Genomic DNA, 21,590 nt, shown 5'->3' on the forward strand with positions numbered 1-21,590 from the left:
GATGTATGAAGAGCACGGCCTTAGTCATAAAATGATCAAACACTCAGATCAATGTTTTGAAAGAATCACAGTGTTATCCTTGCACACTGAGTCAGAAATTTCTGTATTCATTTTTTCGTATTCATCATCAAAATGCTTGCTACGGATGCTAACGCAGAAAATCTAACCTGGTCCGAATTTTTTTTATTATGGACAAAAGTTTCGGAGGCAATGTGTAAACATGATTGACACAACATAAGGTTGTATTTATTTTTTAACGTGCAAAAATTTCGGACGATAATTTCAGGCTCAGTGTGCAGAGACTTTTACACTTGCATTAGTACTGATATTAGACTTCGCTGACGTCACGTTTACAGACTCTCTTTACCTGCAGAGGTGAAAGCGTTCAGAGAGCACAAAACATTCCCATCTCTCTCTCTGTGAAGTTTCCAGCATTCCTCAGGTTTTGGTGTTTTATCGTTCTCTGACGCAGGAGATGTTTTCAGTCGTCCTGATGGAGAGGAACATCGTGTGCTACAAACAAAAGACTCAATAACCAGAAACACATTTGTTTTCCCCTCCATCTCAGATCCTGAAGACACAGGGAATGTGGTGTTTACCTGCTTGTAAAACACGTCCTATAACTCTTCTGCTCACGATGCTGCTTCATCTTTCATGCGGTATCAAAATGACCTGGGCATTTAATAGGTTAATTAATCGTCAGGGTTAACTAACTAAAACTAAACCACAAAAAAAGTAAAATAAAAGTTAACTGAAATAATGTGTGTATAATATATATATATATATATATATATATATATATATATATACTTAAATTAAAAAAAAGTTAAAATATTATTTCAGCTTTCAACATTTTCTCATTTTCATTTACTTTCACCATAATTTTTTATTTTTTTTTAACTTTTGTTACTTGAAATAAAATAAATTTTATCTGAAAAAGAACATAATAAAAACTTTAAAACTTTAATTTCAGCTAGTTGCCAGGGAAACGTTTCTCAGTTTTGATGCACTACAAATAACTCAAAGTAAAACTAAAATAAAGTGATTAAAATTATGGGCATTTAAAAAAAATACATAAATAATAAAAATGACGACTCAACAAAATTACTAAAATTAAAATGAAACCTATAGAAACGTTTTAATTACTTGTAATAAAAAAAAATACTGAACTGAAATAAAGTTTCAGATCATTTAGTTTACTTTGATTTACTAAAATAACTAAAAATGTTCCACTTTAGCACAATCAAATATATTAAGCATATCTTTAATTGTACTTCAGCACTCCATCTGCACGATTAAAGTGCTTTAAGTACAAAATTAGTTGTTCCAATTTAGCAGACTTTAAGTATACCAGTTTAGTACACTAAAAGTACAATTTCAGGGCATTTTATTAAGTTCATAAATATGAAAATGTATTTGTAGTATACTTAGCATGAAATAAATGTATTTCAAATACATTTAAGTATATTTATTTTTCACTAGGGGACATATAAAAAAAACAACTGGAAAAAACACTACAAAATGAATACAACTTTAACATGAAAACAGAAAATCTCAAATAAAAATGAATTCAAACTTTTAATAAAACTTTTAGTAGCTCCATTCATAATAAATGACACTATTAATCATGCAATCATGTTAATCGTGTTTCTGGTTTGACAGGAAGTGGCCGAGCCGCTACAGGACCTGAAGGAGGGCATGGATCAGCTGGAGAAGAACAGAACGCTGCGCTTCATCTTATCGACTCTGCTGGCGATTGGAAACTTCCTAAACGGCTCCAGCGTAAGACTTCAGCGAGACACGCACTGAAACACAATATTATCGTTATATTGATGTATCTAACTGATGATGATAATATTTGCGCAGGCCAAAGGCTTCGATCTGACGTATCTGGAGAAGGTTCCTGAGGTGAAGGACACGGTTCATAAGCAGTCGCTCCTGCATCACGTCTGCAGCAACGTGGTGGAGAACTTCCCCGACGGCACAGACCTGTACTCTGAGATCGGCGCCATCACACGTTCCGCTAAAGTAACACATGCTCCTCTAAAGTAACACACACTTCTCTAAACACACGCTCCGCTAAAGTAACACACGCTCCTCTAAAGTAACACACGCTTCTCTAAACACACGCTCCGCTAAAGTAACACATGCTCCTCTAAAGTAACACACGCTCCTCTAAAGTAACACACGCTCCTCTAAAGTAACACACGCTCCGCTAAAGTAACACACGCTCCGCTAAAGTAACACACGCTTCTCTAAACACACGCTCCGCTAAAGTAACACACGCTTCTCTAAACACACGCTCCTCTAAAGTAACACACGCTTCTCTAAACACACGCTCCGCTAAAGTAACACACGCTTCTCTAAAGTAACACACGCTTCTCTAAAGTAACACACGCTCCGCTAAAGTAACACACGCTTCTCTAAAGTAACACACGCTTCTCTAAACACACGCTTCTCTAAAGTAACACACGCTTCTCTAAACACACGCTCCGCTAAAGTAACACATGCTCCTCTAAAGTAACACACGCTCCGCTAAAGTAACACACGCTCCTCTAAAGCAACACACGCTTCTCTAAACACACGCTCCTTTAAAGTAACACACGCTCCTCTAAAGTAACACATGTTCCTCTAAAGCATGGATCCTCAAATCTAGCCCTCGAGATCCACTTTCCCGCGGAGTTTAGCTCTAACCCTAATCAAACACACCTGAGCGTGCTAATCAGTGTCTTCAAGATCATTAGAAAATCACAGGTAGGTGAGTTTGATCAGGGTTGGAGCTAAACTCTGCAGCAGATTGGCCCTCCAAGGTAAGATTCGAGGAACCCTGCTCTAAAGTAACACACACTCCTCTAAAGTAACACACACATGTTCCTCTAAAGTAACACACACTCCTCTAAAGTAACACACACACGTTCCTCTAAAGTAACACACACTCCTCTAAAGCTCCGCTAAAGTAACACACACGCCTGTTCTTACTGATCCTGAGCAACATGTTTAAAGTAGTGTTGTCGCGATTAATCGCATAAGTTTTTGTTTACATACTATATGTATGTGTACTGTGTATATTTATTATGTATATATAAATACACACACATGCATGTATATATTTTGAAAATATTTACATGTATATACATCTATATATTTATATTATATATAAATATATTTAATATAGAAACATAGCATTTTTTTCTTAAATATATGCATGCATGTGTTTACATTTATATATACATAATAAATACACAGTACACACTCGTATATTATGTAAACAAAAACTTTTCATTTGAATGTGATTAATCGTTTGGCAGCACTAGTTTAAAGCATGTTCCTGATCGTCAGCGCAATGCAGGGTTATTATCATTCACTAAAGCTACAACCATTAAAAATTGTGTTACTTAAAATAAAATAAACGTTAACTGAAATAAAATGTAGAAAAACTTTTTCAGGTAGTTGCCATGGCAACATTTTTATTTTCATCTAGTTTAAGTACTGAAATATCTAAAACTAAAATACATTTACATTTATCAATTTAGCAGATGTTTTTATCCAAAGCAACTTCTGAATGGAGAATAAACATTTATAAAGTAAAATAAAAAATTATTAAAATAAAAATGGAAATTAATAAAAATTAATTTAGACATGGAATAAAAATCAAATAAAGACATAAAATAAAAATTAATAAAACATTTTTGAGAGAATGAGAAAAAGTAATAAAAAACTACACAGGTGTTTAAACATTTTTGTTAAAATGAGGAAAACTTGCAAATGAGAAGTAAAATGTATTAAATAAAATAAAAAGTAATAAAAACAATGTAGGCTTTTTAAAAAATGCAAATGAGGAAGATGTTTGCAAATGAGGAATAAAAATGTATTCAATTAAATACAAATTAATAAAATAAATAATAAAATAAAATCTATAAAATGTATAAACATGAAAAACAACCAATTGAGAAGAACTTGCAAATAAGGAATAAAAAATTATTAAATAAAATACAAATTACTAAAAACTATATAGACATTAAAAAAACCTAATAAAAATGACAAAAACACAAAAAAACTAAAACTTTAAATGAAAAAATTAAATTTAAAATATTAAAATAAAAACTACAATAATAAACTGTAATCGTAGCTTAATGCTGCGGAAGTAACGTCTGCGTTTGTGTCTTCGGTCTGCAGGTGGACTTCGACCAGCTGCAGGAGACTCTGACTCAGATGGAGTGGCGCTGCAAAGCATCATGGGATCACCTGAAAGTCATCGCAAAGCACGAGATGAAGCCGGTGCTGAAGCAGAAAATGTCGGACTTCCTGAAGGACTGTGCCGAGAGAATCATCATCCTCAAAACTGTCCACCGCAGGATTATAAACAGGTGAAGAGTGAGCGCCAGAGGTCAGAGGTCATGTGGTCTGTTTGCTAAAGCTCAGGGTAAAATCTGGGTTATGTGAACTTACAAAAAATTAATTGAAATCATGAAAATGTAAAATAGAAATAAATAATTTATAAAAATAATCAAAAGTCAGATCTGAAGTCAGACTTGATGGGAGTGGGTTTAATATGAATGGTGTTGCGTGTGTGATAGGTTTCACTCGTTTCTGCTGTTCCTGGGTCACCCGGCGTACAGCGTTCGAGAGATCAGCGTGACTCGGTTCAGTAAAATCCTCAGCGAGTTCGCTCTGGAGTACCGCACCACTCGCGAGCGCGTCCTCCAGCAGAAACAGAAGCGCGCCGATCACAGAGAGAGAAACAAGACGCGAGGAAAGATGATCACAGACCTCAACACACAGGTGAGATACACACACCTACACCTCTTTTTATTTTACATTTTTATTATTTGTAATCATTTTAGTGTTTTATTTTGATTGTTTTTGTTTTTAAATGATTGCTTTTTTTCATTTGACATTTTATGATTTTAATACATTTTTAGTATTTTATTTTAATTGTTTTATTTTTAAATTATTTATTTTAATTTAGAATTTTTATGATGTAGTTCTTTTAGTATTTTATTTAGATTTTTTTTAAATAATGTATTTCATTTATTTGAATGTTCAATTTTGATTTTTAAATTATTTTGATTTTACATTTTATGATTTTAATTCGTAATATTTTAATTTTGATTGTTTTATTTTAAAATGTTTTTTTTTTTTTTAAGTTTACATTTTAATGATTTTAATTTGTTCTAGTAAGTATTTTATTTAGATTTTTTTCTGGTGGCTTTTATTGTTTTATTTTAAAAGATTCCTTTTATTTTTATAATTTTAATAATTTATAATGTAAATTTGATTAATATGTTTAATTAATAATTAATAAATAATTCATTTTGATAGTTTTCCAAGTATTTTTAAATGATTGTAATTATTTTTAGTAAGTTTTCATTGTTTTCATTTTAAAATAATTTATTTATATGATTTTTTTTTAGCATTTTTTTTGAAGAAAGAAAAATCATATTTTTGATTTAAAAAAAAAGTATTTTATTTTAAATTTTTAATCATTTATTTTGATTTGTTTGATTTTAAGTAATGTTTAATAAATGTTCTTTTGAATGTTTTTATTTTAAAATCATTTATCTTCCTTCTACATTTTTATGATGGCAACGATTGTATCGTAAAAAAAAAAGCGCTATACAAAATAAACTTGAATACCCTGCCCTAAACTAACCCACCCTCTCACTTTTCAGACTAGAACAGATACAATTGAGGTCAAAAGTTTACATCCCCCTTTCAGAATCTGCAAAATGTGAATTATTTTACCAAAATAATAGGGATCATATAAAATGCATGTTAATGTTTATTTAGTACTGGCCTGAATAAGATATTTCACAAGATGTTTACATATAGTCCACAAGAGAAAATAATAGTTGAATTTATAAAAAATAACCCTGTTCAAAAGTTTACACCCCCTTGATTCTTAATACTGTTTTGTTTAGTGATAGTTGTTCACAATTAACAGTTAAACTGCCTGCTGTTCTTCAGAAAAATCATTTAGTGATGTAGTAGTAAATGTGGGCGGGACTGTAGATATTATTATATGATGTGGGCGGAGCTGAGGTTGTGATTGTTTTGTGATGTGGGTGGGACTATAGATATTTTGTGATGCGGGCAGAGCTAGAGATTTTCATTAGTGATGTGGGCAGAGATATAGATATGAATATTTTGTAGTGTGGGTGGGGCTAGATTGATGAATATTCATAAATCTGATCATATGACAATCACTACTACATTACTTGAGACTGCAGATGGTTGATGGTTGATTTCTCTGTTTCTCACCCCAGACGGATGATGAAGAGGACAGTGAGGTATGAGGGTGTGCGTTTGTTCTGACGTATATTATTCGTTCATGTTCATGAGTCACTAATGGAGCATCAGTGTATAACCCTGATCAGATCTGCACATGTGGTGTTTCTAACCTGGAAGCGCTCCGCTGTGTTTTTGTCTTGATTTGGTCTGATGCATGTGTGTGTAATCGTGAGAGTTTGAGGTGTAAATGTATAAATGATTCTTTACATCAGGGATTCCCAAACTTTTTTGTTTGTTTGCTTTAACCTTAAATAGTTTAACCTAGTAATTTAACAACAAATTCACATGTTCACGGTTCTCTGATGTTGGTTAATAGTCAAAATACATGTAAGTAAACTACTAAAATATTTCATATTTTTTCATCTTTATTTTAATTGTTTTATTTTAAGAGTATTTATTTATTTTAATTTGACATTATGATTTATTTAAACTCTAGTATTTTATTTTGATATATATATATATTTCATATTTTAAGTTTATATTTATATATTTAAAGTAAAAAAGATTTGAGTCAAATTAAAATACTGGAAATTTGAAAACAAAAAATCAAAACACTAACATTTAAATAAATAATAAAAGATTTAGTGTTTTATTTTGGTGGTATTTATTTTAATTTAACATTTATGTGTTAAATCTTAAGTGTTTTATTTTCAAATAATTTCTTTATATTATTTATTTTTATGATTTGTTAAAATTTTATTAAGTGTATTAATTTGATAAAAAATACTTTAATATTACTTCAAATAAATAGTCAATATCTTAAATTATAAATAATTGAGTTAAAAATAGTTTTTTTAATGATTTATTTTAATTTAACATTTTGATGTTTATAAAATGTATAATTTATGATAATGTATAATCAGTGTGTAGTTTGTGATGGTCTGTGTGTGTGTGTGCAGGCAGGTCGTGTGTGTGTGAGCAGCAGCAGCAGCGCTCCTCCCGTGGAGCCGCAGATGGAGCCGCAGAGTTTGTGTCACGCTGAAGACGCAGCCGAACACGAGCAGATGAAGGCCGTGCTGAAGAGCAGCCTGCAGAGAGGAGACAACGACAGCCCCGGAGCGACGGGCCTCAGGACGCGCACACGCACACGTGCCAACAGAGGTCACACACACACACACACACACATTTTATATACTTTATTTGATTCCACATTACAAGTCAAATTTCATTAGGAATCAAATTTGAATAATCCCAACAGATTAAAACAGATCAGCACATTGTTATGGATTATACAGTTCTAAGGGTACAGGAAACATCGCTTTTTCCAAATAAACATGATTCCTGTAATTGCTGAGATTGAACAGTACTTTGCCAACTGTTTAGCCCTTGTTTTAGATAGACCCACAATGCAAAGTCTGTGTACATGTCCTAGACTACCAAACACTTGCACAATAAACTGGCATTTGTACCCAAGGCTCTCAGTGGTAGATATCAATGACTGATATTTTAAAGTCTTAGAGCAGTAAGAGTCTATTATGATCAACTGTAACAAATGTTAAGATGTTAAGTAAGACAACACAGCTTCCAGAATCAGCGCTTCAGAGGTAGTCGTTAGAAGCCCTCAAAAGAGCAGACTCTGTACTACGGCCAGCTCTAAAACCTGACTGGAATCTATCTAATATTTTATTCCTAATTAAAAAGTCATGCACACAAACATGCACACACACACACACACACACACGTTCTGGTGAATCGGTCTGACTTCCTCGTTTGTCTCTCTGTAGGCCGCACCGCATGGGCCGCAGCGAATGAAGAGTCTCAGTGCACGACGGACGACGCTGCAGATGAGATCATGGAGAGAATCGTACGATCAGCCACTCAGAGTCCCAGAGAGCGAGCGCAACCCCGCGAGCGACGCCGCTCACGCGCCAACCGCAAGTCACGTAAGTTCAGCTACAGAGCTGGTCTCTTCACACTTGAAATGAAAAATGGAATTTTATCAAATGTAACAATTTACTGAACAATTACACAAAATATAAAAGGAAATCATGTTTGATCCATCAGGCTTTTATGGCTCATACAGTCAGATATAGTGAGAATATGGGGGGAAACGGCTCAGTTTTTTTACAAATTAGATCCTATGAAAATGCTTGAACTGCTGGTACTGTACTCTACAAAGCGCAAACATTTCACGATTAACTGTTTGGTCAGCTCGGGTCACCACAAATACACGTTTGTTTAATTCTAAATGGTGGCAGTTCAGTTAGCTTTGCCATTCTGTCTGACTTAGAAATGAGGACAATGGAAGCAATCAAAATCAACAAAAGAGCAATGATATGCAAGTACTATTATATAATATATATATATATAATATCATGAAATTCTGATGCTTGTAATATAAATCAATGAGATCTTTATAACAGTATAGCAGATACTGATAAAAAATGATCTAAATAATAGGTAAAAGCACAAACATGTTAAATAAAGACAAAAACTAATAAAATAAAACACATCGTAAACATGTACAATTTTAAATAAATAATGGTAAATTTATAAAAACAGTATAAAATAAAAATACTTTGTAAAAATTAATAAAATCATAATTTTGTGATTTATTCTGAATATTTTATTTTCAAATAATTTATTTATATTAATTATTTGTTTTATGATTTTAGTAATTTTACTAAGTGTTTAGTAATTTTATCATTTTATTTTTACATTTTTACGATTTATTTAAATTTCAGTGTTTTATTTTGATTGTTTTTGTATTATTTAGTGTTCATCTTGAAATATTACTAACAATATGACAAAAAATAAAACAGTTTGATTATAGCAATATAAGAGTTAAATTCACATTTATGCATTTAGCAGTTCACAACAGAGGAACAAAACAGTTTTTCAAAGTTCCAACAAAATTCATTATTATTCATAAGTTATTCTGACGGTAACTTGATAAAAATCAGTCAAGATTTGACAGCAGAAAGACACGTGAAACAGTAGCTGAAGCGGGACGTTTGTACAATTACACTAAAAAACTAAACTATCAATCAGAAGGCATGGAGCAGATTGTGAGCTTTGATCATGTTCATCATTTAGAAGCCTTATGAATTCATTTATGAAAAATGATGATGTTGTTCTTGAGTTAAGCAGAGACTAATGCTAACATTGTGTCTCAGTGAGGAGGACTCTGAAGGGCGGTCTGACCGCAGAAGAAGCTCAAGCGCTGGGATTGGACACGTCAGAGATGCCAGTGTAATGGGACGTCCCGTCCAAAACACACTGACGCTGTTGCCTTCAGCAGAACTCATCTCAAGACAACAGAAAATCCAAGACACCACAGTAAAAACATGGTTTAATAATGAAACGGCTGCAGAATCTTTCACTGGTCATATATACAACAAAGCCCCGCCTCCACACTGTGTGTTTGATTCTAAGCCACACCCCCTCATTACATACACGCCTCACCAGCCATTCACAGGCCGTCACTGTGATGATGTAAAATCCCTTTACAGTTTTGTTTAATGAAAGGTAAGAATAAGATGTTTTTACCCCGACTGAACACTAACTCAGGGTTTGACTGTCGTTTCAATTGAATTATTTCTATTTATAACTTTCAAAATTAGAGTAACGGTGAAACGGTGGCTTTAAATGTCTTGATTCACTTTATGTTTGCGTCGGTCAGATCAGTGAAACTGTGGTCTGATACTTTGGATTATTTATTGTTAAATGTACAATATGAAGGGACAACTTTCACCAGATATTAAATGTGTGTATTTTTTTTAAATCCTACAATCCTAGATGTGGTTTTCAGACAGTAAAACACCTTTTAAACATGCACAGACTCTTCTTTTTGTGCAGTTCAGTTTTCTATCTTTAACCCTCATAATGCATTCAGGTCTGTTTTGACCCAGAAGAAATGCAGAAATTTTATTAAACAATGCATAGTTTTTAGTACGGGACCAAACTTTGCAGATGCTCTAAGATCCTCAAAATACACATTGTTTATTTTTTTCAGATTTTTTACAGTTATTCTTTCAGAGATATAACGTGTTTCGTGCTTGGGTCATTTTTGACCCGGGTTTGTATGGAGCACCATTAGTGTCACAAATACCTTCTGTAAAATAATCTATGAAGTTATATTAGTGTCAAAAACATTTGTAAAATATTTTTAACCTTTTCCCCATATCTCAGATACTTCTGGACTGAATTTTGTTGATGCACATGAATATGTGCAACTATTGATGAACCACTGCAGCATGAAAAACTGACCATTTAAAATTTCAATATGAAATTGAAAGTTTATGCAAGTAAAATGAATTTATTTTATTAGAAAAATTCTCAGAGTAATATTTATGTTTTGATAGTAATAAATATGTCGGTTTTCATACATTTGGGCTATTCACAAGATATAAATTCAAAGGAATTTAATTAAACTCTGTTCATTCCAAAGGGGTTAATACTGGTAATTCACAGATTATATTTTTTTATAAATTTCATACAATTATATTTTCCAATAAAATATCTCATCAATATTGAAAAAATACATATACATATTTTGCATCTTAGATTTTTTGGTCTGGTCCATGTGTAATTTAAAATGACAAAGAATTTCTTAATTTTTAAATTAATAATAAAGGGTTAAATGCTGTAATAACATGGGAACATTCAAAACTTAGAATTTTTCCGCATTCATGAGAAATTGCTGATGAGATACAATATGGTTTAAATTAGTTAAAAATATTAAGGTATGAATATACGGTATGAAAATAATGATTCTTCATGTCCAAATGGGCCCAGAATATGACAATAGTATCAGATTTTGAATGCATTGTGAGGGTTAAATGACCTGGTTCTTGTTTTGGTCCTCTGGTTTCTATAAGCATCTTTTGTTTGATTTGTGAGTGTTTTATAGCAGATTTCGATGTGCCTTTGACACAGAAGGAACTACAGTAACTCGCTCATTCATGTTTCTGAGATCTTCAACAGAAACCCAGAGGCCTTTAAGATACTCGTACATTTATTTTCTATCTGTCATCATCCTCCAGGGTCATCTGAGAGTTTTGTGTCGGTTCATGCTGTCATGAGAACCATCATGTTGCACCTTAACGTCCATTATTATTATAAGGGAAAACAAGACTTTATAAGATTTGTATGAGCTCTACATCAGATGCATTCTGTCTCCAAAAATTATTCTAAATGTACAAAATGGTGAAAGTATTTTTGACGATGAACGAGACTGTAAATGTTAATGCCCTTTTGTTTTCTTTTGTAATTTCTGTAGATTGTTTTTTCTGTACATGCTAATTTAAGGAAGACAACTGAAGCCATAAGCGCCACGCTCAGCGTTTCTCTCGCCAGCAGCAAAACTAGTTTACAGTGTTTGAACAGAGAATTGTGTTTGGTTTTACTTGCCTTTTATTTCAGAACAATGAACTTGCATGATCCACTCGTCTGTTTTTACCTGCTGAAACATCAGTAATGTTAGTTCGTTTCTTGAGCACATGGAATCTGAACTCATTTTGCAGAATTGAAGGCCTTGTACTGTAATATTTTCACTTTGATCTGCATGCGTCACACCCTGCAATAAAAACCCTTTCTGAAATAAGACTGCTGGCAATGTTTGATTGGATCTATGCATTTCTGGCATCCGCAGAGTGTAATAAATGAACTGCATATTTAGTTAATAGATAAACTAAACAGGCCATTGAATACATAAGAACATTTCTATGAATGCATGCTTTTATTGTTTTCATTTTGTTCTTTATTTTGTTTATCTTTTATTTATTTTCTGTATTTATTTTTAATTTATTTATTGTTATTTAATTTATTTTTTTATTTATTTTCCAAATTTTTATATATATTTTTTTTCATTTACTTATTAATTTATGTATTTATTTACTTTTCCATTCATTGTTTTTGTTTATTTTCTTTTTTATTCTTTGTTTTTATTATATTTATTTTTTATTTATAGTATTGCATTATTTTTATATTATTATCATTATTATTTCATTTTTTATTTATTTTGATCTGCATGCATCACACCCTGCAATAAAAACCCTTTCTGAAATAAGACAGCTGGCAGTGTTTGATTGGATCTGTGCGTTTCTGGCATCTGCAGAGAGTAATACATAAACTGATCATGTTTGATCATGTTTAGTTAATAGATAAAATAAACAGGCCCTCCAATACATGACAATTTTAATGCATGCTTCTTTTTTTTTTTTTTTTTGCTTTATTCTTTAAAACGTCTTTTAAATTATTTTATTTCATTTATCTTTATTGCTTTTTCAAAAATTTGTATTTCTCATTTATTATAACATAATTGTTTTGTTTGTTTATTTATTAGTTTTTTTATTTTATTAATTATTTTATTATTGTATTTATTTTTTGTTTTTAATTATTTTTAATTGTTTTTTTACTTTATTATTATTATTTCCTCTAAATGATATTTGTTCATTGAGATCATTAACAAGAGCACCACTGTATTTCCAAGTTCCCGTTTAAAACACGAGCCGCAGTTCCATTTCCGGCCGGCAGATGTCGAAGCCCCGCCCCTCAGTGAACGTGTGTCAGAGTCAGCGTGACGCAGTGAAGTCTGTGGTCTTTTTCTGGAGAGCAGCGCGCATTAAGAGTCTTATTCCCTAATTAAACACGACATTATCGGTCATGGCGCAGAGCATGATGCTGTACTGGGGCTCCGGTTCTCCGCCGTGCTGGAGAGTCATGATCGCGCTGGAGGAGAAGCTGCTGCAGGGATACAAACACAAACATTTGTCTTTTGATAAGAACGAACACAAGTGTGCAGAAGTGAAAGCTCTCAATCCCAGAGTTCAGGTGCGTTCAGATGCATTAGACCGGTTTATGATTTCTTATGATTGCATTGAGATTTTACTGTGTATGCAGCTTTAATTCAGCGACAGCACAGTTGCCAAACTTTTGTTTTAATATTGCACTTTTTTATTTTTTATTTGCAGCTTCCAACTTTTAAGCACGGAGACATCGTCGTGAACGAGTCCTTTGCCGCGTGTCTGTATCTGGAGGTAAAACACTGAAGGGGCGTGTAGTTACGTAATTCACGTTTTTATGCCATGGTCTGTCACGTTCTCTGTGGCTACAATTTTTAAATGCATGAATTATGTTTCCATCTTTGTTGCCACAGTTTTGGAAGTGCCTTTTTCTGTTCTAAAGAAGGGAGTGTCCCAATACTTTTGTCCATATAGTGTATGTACAAGGTGTTTAGTAAAGAGTTTTTGGCTCAAGATCTGCATTTAAAGCCACAGCAGAGGTGTTCAGCTTGGATCAGGACTTGGCACACTGACTCAAATCAGTTATTTCTTTTTGAACCTTGCCTTATACACAGAGGCATTGTCATGTTAGAATAGAAAAGGTCCTGTCCAAACTGTTGCTTTAAAATTAGAGCACGCAACTCCCTTGAATATCATTATATGCTTAAACATTAAGATTTGTACTCATGGAAATTACTAAAGTTGTCAAACCTGTTCATTAGAAGGGGGTGCCAATACTTTTGGCAATATAGTGTATAAACTCAGAATTGCAAGATATAAGCTCAGAATGGAACCACAAGCAGTTCTGTCTTGGCAAGGTTGAGTTGAAGGTGATGGTCCTTCATCCAGCAAGAAATGTCTGTTAGACAAGCTGAGATGCGAGCAGCTACGGATCATCAGGATGGAATTAGAGGTAGAGTTGAGTGTCATCGGCATAGCAGTGATATGAAAGACATGTTTCTGAATGACAGAACCTAGTGATGCCATGTAGACAGAGAAGAGAAGTGGTCCAAGAACTGAGCCCTGAGGCACCCCAGTAGTTAAGATGTTGCAACTTGGACACCTCACCTCTCCAAGGTACTTTTAATGAAAATATAATTAAAAAGGAAGTAAACACTGTAACCAACAGGGCACTCAGTATTCTGGGAAGTTTGTGTGCTTTGGTAATCTTTTTATCTTTATTTTAACTAAAGACAAGGTAACACTCATTTTACATACAGCACACTGTGAAAATGACATGAACATGTCTGGAGGGCCCAGAGGCAGCCTTATAATATCTTACTATTTATAGCTTTATTATTATTATTTCGTCATTACTATTACTACCATTATTATTATTACTATTTGTCCTCTTCCTGATTCCCCAACCACCCCCTGTCTCGGATGAATAAGTTTATTATTGTTATTGTTGCTACTATTACTAATTACTATTTAATACAATTATTATTGATATTTGTCATCCTCCTCACCCTCCACCTTTCCCCTCATTTCTGATTGAGTTAATTACTTATCACCTTCCTCATCCTCCATCCTCTAATTTTTATTATTAATGCTATTATTACTATTATTGTTATTATTATTACTGATATCATTACTATTATGTTTTTTTTTACTGTTGTCATGTCTGTTGTACTTTCTTTTATTTATATACTTCCACCCCCAACACCCAGTCACACTTACACAAACACACACACACACACACACACTCACTCACTCACACAAATCATGTTGGCTGTCATGTATGTTTTGTTGACCTTGGTTATTTTGTATTTGATTTGTTACCTGTAAATAGTATGTTTTTTAATAGTATGTTTGCATAATAAAAAATTTAAAAAAAAAAAAAGTACACTTAAAATCTCACAGCTTTGAAAAATGGCAAATATCGGCCGATATATCGGCCTTTGTTATAAATTGGTCGACCACTAAGTCAACCTAATCTACTTGTAAAGCATTGTGTAACAATCATTCAGTTAAATCATCAGTCATGATCTGCTTTACAGAAACACTGACCATCATTGGGAAAGCAGATGAGTCGCATGTCAGCTGATTTGCGTCATTCGAGAACAATAAAGCTAGAGTGTCTTGAAGTGCACGTGTCTCCATACAAATTAGGTCACGTACCAATATTAGCTTGTGACGTGTTTAATAATAATTGTATGATTATTTCCTTATTGCCGAAAAGTGTTTTATTTTGTGCACTTTGCACAAAGCAAACAACAACAGGGAACAGTAATATTTCAGTGTTTTTGCATTTATTTGCAAGACTTTTGTGTTCCATAAGAAACTTATGCACACATTTTCTTCCGGGAAAAAAAAAAAAACACAAAAGATTTGCAAGTGAATGCAAATTTTCTTGTGGAACCCCATTTGTGAAGGAACATAAAAGCATTGAAAAATATTTTTAAATCTCGTCTCGTATTTTTCCATTACTATGTCCGTGTAGGGTCTCTGTTATACATAAAGATGACGAAAAAAATAGTGGTTTTCACCACAGTATTAAAAAACAAAGACAAAAAATCTAATTGTGACGAGTTTTTTCACACAATTCAGATTCGTGAAATATAAACTCAGAATTGCGATGGAAAAAAAAGTCATAATTGTGAGATAAAAAGTAGCAATTACCTTTTTAATTTTTTTAAATAAATTAACTTTCCATAAATAACAACCCAATGGATGGATTATAGTGGAAATAAAAGAAGTATTGTCTATCAAACTGGGATAAGTGAGTTACAAATAATCACTTTGTACTACTAGTTTCCAATGTTTTCAGCATCAAATTAATTGTTTTTTTCTAGTTCAGAGTACAGGTGCTGGTCATATAATTAGAATATCATCAAAAAGTTGATTTATTTCACTAATTCCATTCAAAAAGTGAAACTTGTATATTATATTCATTCATTACACACAGACTGATATATTTCAAATGTTTATTTCTTTTAATTTTGATGATTAGAGCTTACAGCTCATGAAAGTCAAAAATCAGTATCTCAAAATATTAGAATATTTACATTTGAGTTTGAATAAATGACCATCCCTACAGTATAAATTCCGGGTATCTCTTGTTTTTTGAAACCACAATAATGGAGAAGACTGCTGACTTGGCAATGATCCAGAAGACGAACATTGACGCCCTCCACAAAGAGGGTAAGTCACAGAAGGTCATTACTGAAAGGTGTGGCTGTTTACAGAGTGCTGTATCAAAGCATATTAAATGCAAAGTTGAGTTGGGTAGGAAAAGGTGCACAAGCAACAGGGATGACCGCAAGCTTGAGAATACAGTCAAGCAAAGCCGATTCAAACACTTGGGAGAGCTTCACAAGGAGAGAACTGAAGCTGGAGTCAGTGCATCAAGAGTCACCACGCTCAGACGTCTTCAGGAAAAGGGCTACCAAGCCACTTCTGAACCAGAGACAACGTCAGAAGCGTCTTAACTGGGCTGTGGAGAAAAAGAACTGGACTGTTGCACCTGAGCAGTGCCACAGACTGATCGACTCCATGCCACGCCGCATTGCTGCAGTAATTCAGGCAAAAGGAGCCCCAACTAAGTATTGAGTGCTGTACATGCTCATACTTTTCATTTTCATACTTTTCAGTTGACCAAGATTTCTAAAAATCCTTTCTTTGTATTGGTCTTAAGTAATAGTCTAATATTTTGAGATACTGATTTTTGACTTTCATGAGCTGTAAGCTCTAATCATTAAAATTAAAAGAAATAAACATTTGAAATATATCAGTCTGTGTGTAATGAATGAATATAATATACAAGTTTCACTTTTTGAATGGAATTAGTGAAATAAATCAACTTTTTGATGATATTCTAATTATATGACCAGCAACTGTAGATACTATTTATTTTTTCTTCTTTCTTCCAAAGTAGTCTTTATTTGAGTTTCTGACTCAGTTCAGTTACACATTGATATTTTTCTTGGTGTTTGAAGTAAATAATGTCTAAGTGATTCTGAAAACAGTAATAATAATAGATTTTTTGTAATAAAGTAATAGATCCAGACACTACAGATCCCAGACTGATGACTAACGGATGTGTTTTTGGTTTCTAGAGCACGTTTAAGTCTCAAGGCACCCAGCTGATCCCAGACGACCCGGCTGAACAAGCGCTCGTCTACCAGCGAATGTTTGAGACCAACAACCTGCAGCAGAAAATGTGTAAGTGCCCTCAACAGTCAACATACTTCAACTCTAAATGCATGCAAACGTCTTCAGTGTCTTTCTGCTGTCAAATCTTGACTGATTTTGATCAAGTAAAGGTCAGAATAACTGCAGTCATGTTTCCAGATGAACACTTTCTGGACTGAAGCAGCTCAGCTTTAATCATTTTCTAGAAAAATCAGTGCGTCTCAAATCTGATCATCAGGATCTTCTGAGGAGCTTTACTTTCACTGTTCCTCAGCGGAGGAATGATCTTCATCTCACATCTTCTGAGGAGCGTTTATTTCTTCATCTCTCAATCAGCACTGCATTATATGTTTGGATCATTTACATCTCATCTTACTGAGACATATTGTTCATATAGCTTTCCTGTAGCTCAAATAGTAGAGCATGGCGCTAGCAACGCCAAGATCATGGGTTCGATTCCCAGGGAAAGCAAGAGCTGATAAAATGTAAAAAAAAAAAAACTGTAACTTGAATGCAATGTAAGTCGCTTTGGATAAAAGCGTCTGCTAAATGCATAAATGTAAATGTAAATGTAAATATTACTGGAGATATAGAGCGACCGCTGATATTTAGATCAGTTTATGTCAGGATCTGCTGCACTGTTTTTAAAGATCTCATTGATTTACATTACAAGCATCAGAATTTCATCATATAAATATCAGCATATATACAAATATTTTTTTGAGTCTCTGAATAAAATTGAGCTGTTTTGTTCTCCATATTCTCACTATATCAAACTTTACGAGTCGTAAAAGCCTGATAGATCAAATTTGAGAAAACATGCACTGTTTGTTGTTGTTGTTGTTGTTCAGATGACGTGGCTTTCTATGAGTGGTATGTTCCTGAAGGAGAGAGACATGAATCGACTCTGAAGAGGAATAAAGAGAATTTAATCACCGAGCTCAAACTGTGGGATGGATACTTGGAGAAGGTTGTGTTTTATTGATATTTATTGCTAATATAAATCATGCATTTATTACGTCAGATTGCTCGTCTCGTGAATGATGCATCAGTTATTCTCTTCATCTAAATGTTACGATTGTCAAATAGTCATTGTTTTTGGTGGTTGTTACAATTAATTGCAACCTAATGTCTTATCAGTAAAATTTTTAGAGTTGACCTTTTGCCTCTGTCTTTTTAAAATGTATTTCTTTGTGGAATGGATTATGAATGCACGTGTTGATTGCAGCAGTTGAATTCTCATCTTCATTAGTAGAGGAGATGCTGTTACTGTATTTTTAGCGATAATAATGAACCTTCACTAATGATCAGTTTGTTCATCAGATGGGTAAAGGCTCGTACCTCGCTGGAAAGAACTTCACCATGGCTGATGTGGTTTGTTTCCCCGTCATCGCGTATTTCCCGCGACTTCAGTGAGTGAATCGCTCTGGTTATAAAGCGTTTTTTCACATTTTCTCAGTAATGAAAAGTTGTTGATCAGATGCGTTGAAAAATAATGATTCTTTGAGTTTGAAAACAGTATCAGATATTGAATGCATTATGAGGGTTAGTGATTGATGACGTCAGGTGACGGTTCAGATGGGGCTGGTTTAATGTCTGATCTGGTTTCAGCTGTCCTCCAGAGCGTTGTCCCAGACTGATGGAGTACTACGAGATGCTGAAGGACCGTCCCAGTATTAAAGCCAGCTGGCCTCTGGAGTGGCTGGAGAAACCTGAGGGTCAAGACACCTTCAAGGATCTGTGAAGAACATCAGCACTTCCCAAACTTCACAGCAGCAAAAAGCCATCAATGAATTCAGTTTTATGTTCAACTTACTGTATTAAATCACAACCCTTGATTCTGATCAGTCTTGTTTACAGTGCAGCAGCTTCAATTTGTCTGACGTTTGATATTTAACCTCAATTATTAATCTTTAACCCAGCAGACCGCATTAATTTGTGAACTCATTTTTGAAGATAAAGCTCATTGTTATTGTGGCTGTAATGACTGTTAACAGCTTTTATTGTTATTGTTTGGGACTAATGAAGTTTTGTCCTGTTAAGGCAAATAAAGAACATGTACCATCATTACTACAAAAAATAAAGAAACGTGGTTCAGTTTTAAATTATTAGCACTATACAAGTTTAACTTACTGTAACAACATCTCTTCAAAGATTCAAAAGGTAAATACGTTGTACACAAACAACCAGAAGGCCAACAGATCGACTACTAGCACACGTGATAACGTCTGGGACAGAAGAAAACAACAGGAGGAGGCAACGAAGGTGGGAATAAATAGGGGCATCTTCACAGGGAGTCTCCAGCTTGATCCACAAGCTCCCTCCAGCAGCCAATCAGAGCCAGCCAGTAGCTGATGACTATTAGGACCAGCTGGTCTTCATTAAGCCTTGCATGGAGTATATGGAGAGCAAAAACAAAACACTGTCCGTGTCAACAAAACAAATCAGTAGCAATATCAAATTCTGCACAAATATAACAAAATAAAAAGTCATTACGTTTTGGGATGTAACAATATTTATTGGCACTAATATAATACTTTAGGTTGAAGTTACTGTAGGTGTGTTCAGGGAGCATTTTCAATGGGGACCAGAGACAAAAATAATACCTAAATCTGTGGTACAATATCAGAAAGTATTAAGCTGAAAATATTACCTCAAAATTCTACTGCTACTTGCACATTAATTTAGTTGGTGTGACCTAATGTTTTTAAAAGGGTTGTCTCATGAGAAATCAAATTTGCCTCAATCTTTTGGCATATAGAGGTCTTTATCATTAAAACCTCCTGCAAGTTTCATAGCTTAAAACGTCCTCCTCATTATAAACAAAGCGTTTATTTAATCAAGCTCCAAAAACGGCATGTTTGATTTCTCAAACTTAGTAGATATTTATTTTTAATGGCATCCCGGATCGTGTCAGAGGATTTTGTTTCGTAATCGAGGCAGTGTCATGCAAAAAACTTTATTATAAGTAAACATCAAGGAACATTAATATAATAATAATAATAAATCCATGTCCTCTTTAAAAATAAAAATTCCAATGATCTTTACTTTTTACAAAATTTGAAAAAAGTAATTGTTCCTATAAAGCCTAGCTGCATGAGGGTTAGCGTGTTAGCTTAGCAGAGCACCAAAACCTGACGATTTATGAGATTAAATCATGTTTTTGCTCCATACAAGTTTTCAAGTGATTTAAGTAATCATGTTAATGAGCCAGAAAAAATATATATTTTATTATATAGGCTACAGTGAATGTCGATTAGCACTGTATTAGAAATACTTTATTCTTATGAAAATACCCGAGATTAATTTAAAAACACAAAAAAAATATATATATATATAATCACTATCTTCGTTATATTTTCTCAATGTTTCATTAAACCCTAAACACACTGCACGATTTTCTGCTGTCCCAGAGGAAAGATTGGCATCGTGAAACAGTCCTGGCCAATCAGAAATCGCCGCGAATCGCGATTGCTTCACGATGCCGATCTTTCCTCTGGGACAGCCGAGAATCGTGTAGTGTGTTTCGGGCTTAAGCCAAAACGTCTCGATCTTTGTTATTCAGCTGCAGCAATCTCTGAAATTAGATTTTATGAATTAAAAGTCCAGAGGGACCTTTTTTTTAGTCAATCGCTATCATGACCGCTATTCAGGAATATATTAAACTAGTAACTTACTAATGTACTAATGTAAACAAAACAACAACGGATTACCCAGCAAACATAGAACGTTCCCCTAACGTTAGTTTTTGGTTCCTGTTTGGTTATTTGTTTGGGAAACAGAAAATAACGTTCTGGGAACGTTAGAATAACGTTCTAAAAAACAAAAACTAACTTTATGGGAATGTTAGAATAACGTTCTAGGAATGTTCTCCAAACAAAACAAAAAAACCACCCGAACGTTCTGGGAACCAAAAATGGTTAGCTGGGTAGTAGGATTACTGACTGTAATATCGTTCATGTTAGGCTACTGACGATTGTTTTGTACATGTTAGTAAACTTTAAAGTTTTAAATGTGTCTTTAGCAGAATCAATAAAGTGTTAAGCAGATCAGCTGAAATAATTTAAACTCATATTATTATTTAATGTCAAGGTATTTATTTGATGAGTAAAAATAACCAATGCAGTCACACGATCATTATAATTTTGCAAAATAAACCCCTTCACGGTTTTACAAGACCCCAAATCAGTGACCGGACATATTAAACCACACACAGAGGCTACCTGTTCTTTGTTTTTGTTTTTCTCTAAGCTCTAATTTATATATTTTTGTTCTTTTTCGTTCATTTTGTTATATTTTATTTGTTTGATGAATTAATTTTTAATTATTTTATTTACCATTTTGTGTATTTGTCATTTTTAATTATTTATTTTAGTTTATTGTATTATAATGTTTTGTTACTTTATAATAATAATTATTATTAGTAGTAGTAGTATTATT

At 33.5% G+C, this 21,590-nt stretch overlaps 2 protein-coding genes and 1 non-coding gene across 13 annotated transcripts in view; all 3 read left to right on the plus strand.

Annotated features, from left to right (window-relative positions):
* Positions 1-11,836, plus strand: part of fhod3a (formin homology 2 domain containing 3a) — a 71,202-nt gene extending 59,366 nt beyond the window's left edge. For 6 of the 11 annotated variants that reach the window (XM_058753000.1, XM_058753003.1, XM_058753002.1 and 3 more), the window contains 8 exons: positions 1,663-1,782; positions 1,867-2,028; positions 4,177-4,367; positions 4,578-4,782; positions 6,267-6,290; positions 7,191-7,392; positions 8,016-8,174; positions 9,408-11,836. In XM_058753000.1, the coding sequence (XP_058608983.1) occupies positions 1,663-1,782; positions 1,867-2,028; positions 4,177-4,367; positions 4,578-4,782; positions 6,267-6,290; positions 7,191-7,392; positions 8,016-8,174; positions 9,408-9,487 (1,143 nt within the window). In that variant the 3' untranslated portion in view covers positions 9,488-11,836. The other 5 variants (XM_058753001.1, XM_058753010.1, XM_058753005.1 and 2 more) reach the window with 4 other exon arrangements.
* Positions 11,837-12,793: 957 nt separating this feature from the next.
* LOC131526298 (glutathione S-transferase A-like) lies at positions 12,794-19,258 on the plus strand. Its single transcript, XM_058754523.1, has 6 exons — positions 12,794-13,065; positions 13,206-13,271; positions 17,075-17,180; positions 18,002-18,120; positions 18,474-18,562; positions 18,762-19,258. The coding sequence occupies exons 1-6, from the start codon at positions 12,898-12,900 to the stop codon at positions 18,892-18,894; spliced, it is 681 nt and encodes a 226-aa protein (XP_058610506.1). The 5' UTR covers positions 12,794-12,897; the 3' UTR covers positions 18,895-19,258.
* trnaa-agc (transfer RNA alanine (anticodon AGC)) lies at positions 17,547-17,621 on the plus strand. The gene has a single exon. It is a non-coding gene; the product is annotated as a tRNA-Ala (tRNA).
* Positions 19,259-21,590: the final 2,332 nt, after the last annotated feature.

The sequence above is a fragment of the Onychostoma macrolepis genome, chromosome 19 (genome assembly GCF_012432095.1).
Source record: "Onychostoma macrolepis isolate SWU-2019 chromosome 19, ASM1243209v1, whole genome shotgun sequence".
In the NCBI taxonomy this organism is placed as follows: Eukaryota; Metazoa; Chordata; class Actinopteri; order Cypriniformes; family Cyprinidae; genus Onychostoma; species Onychostoma macrolepis.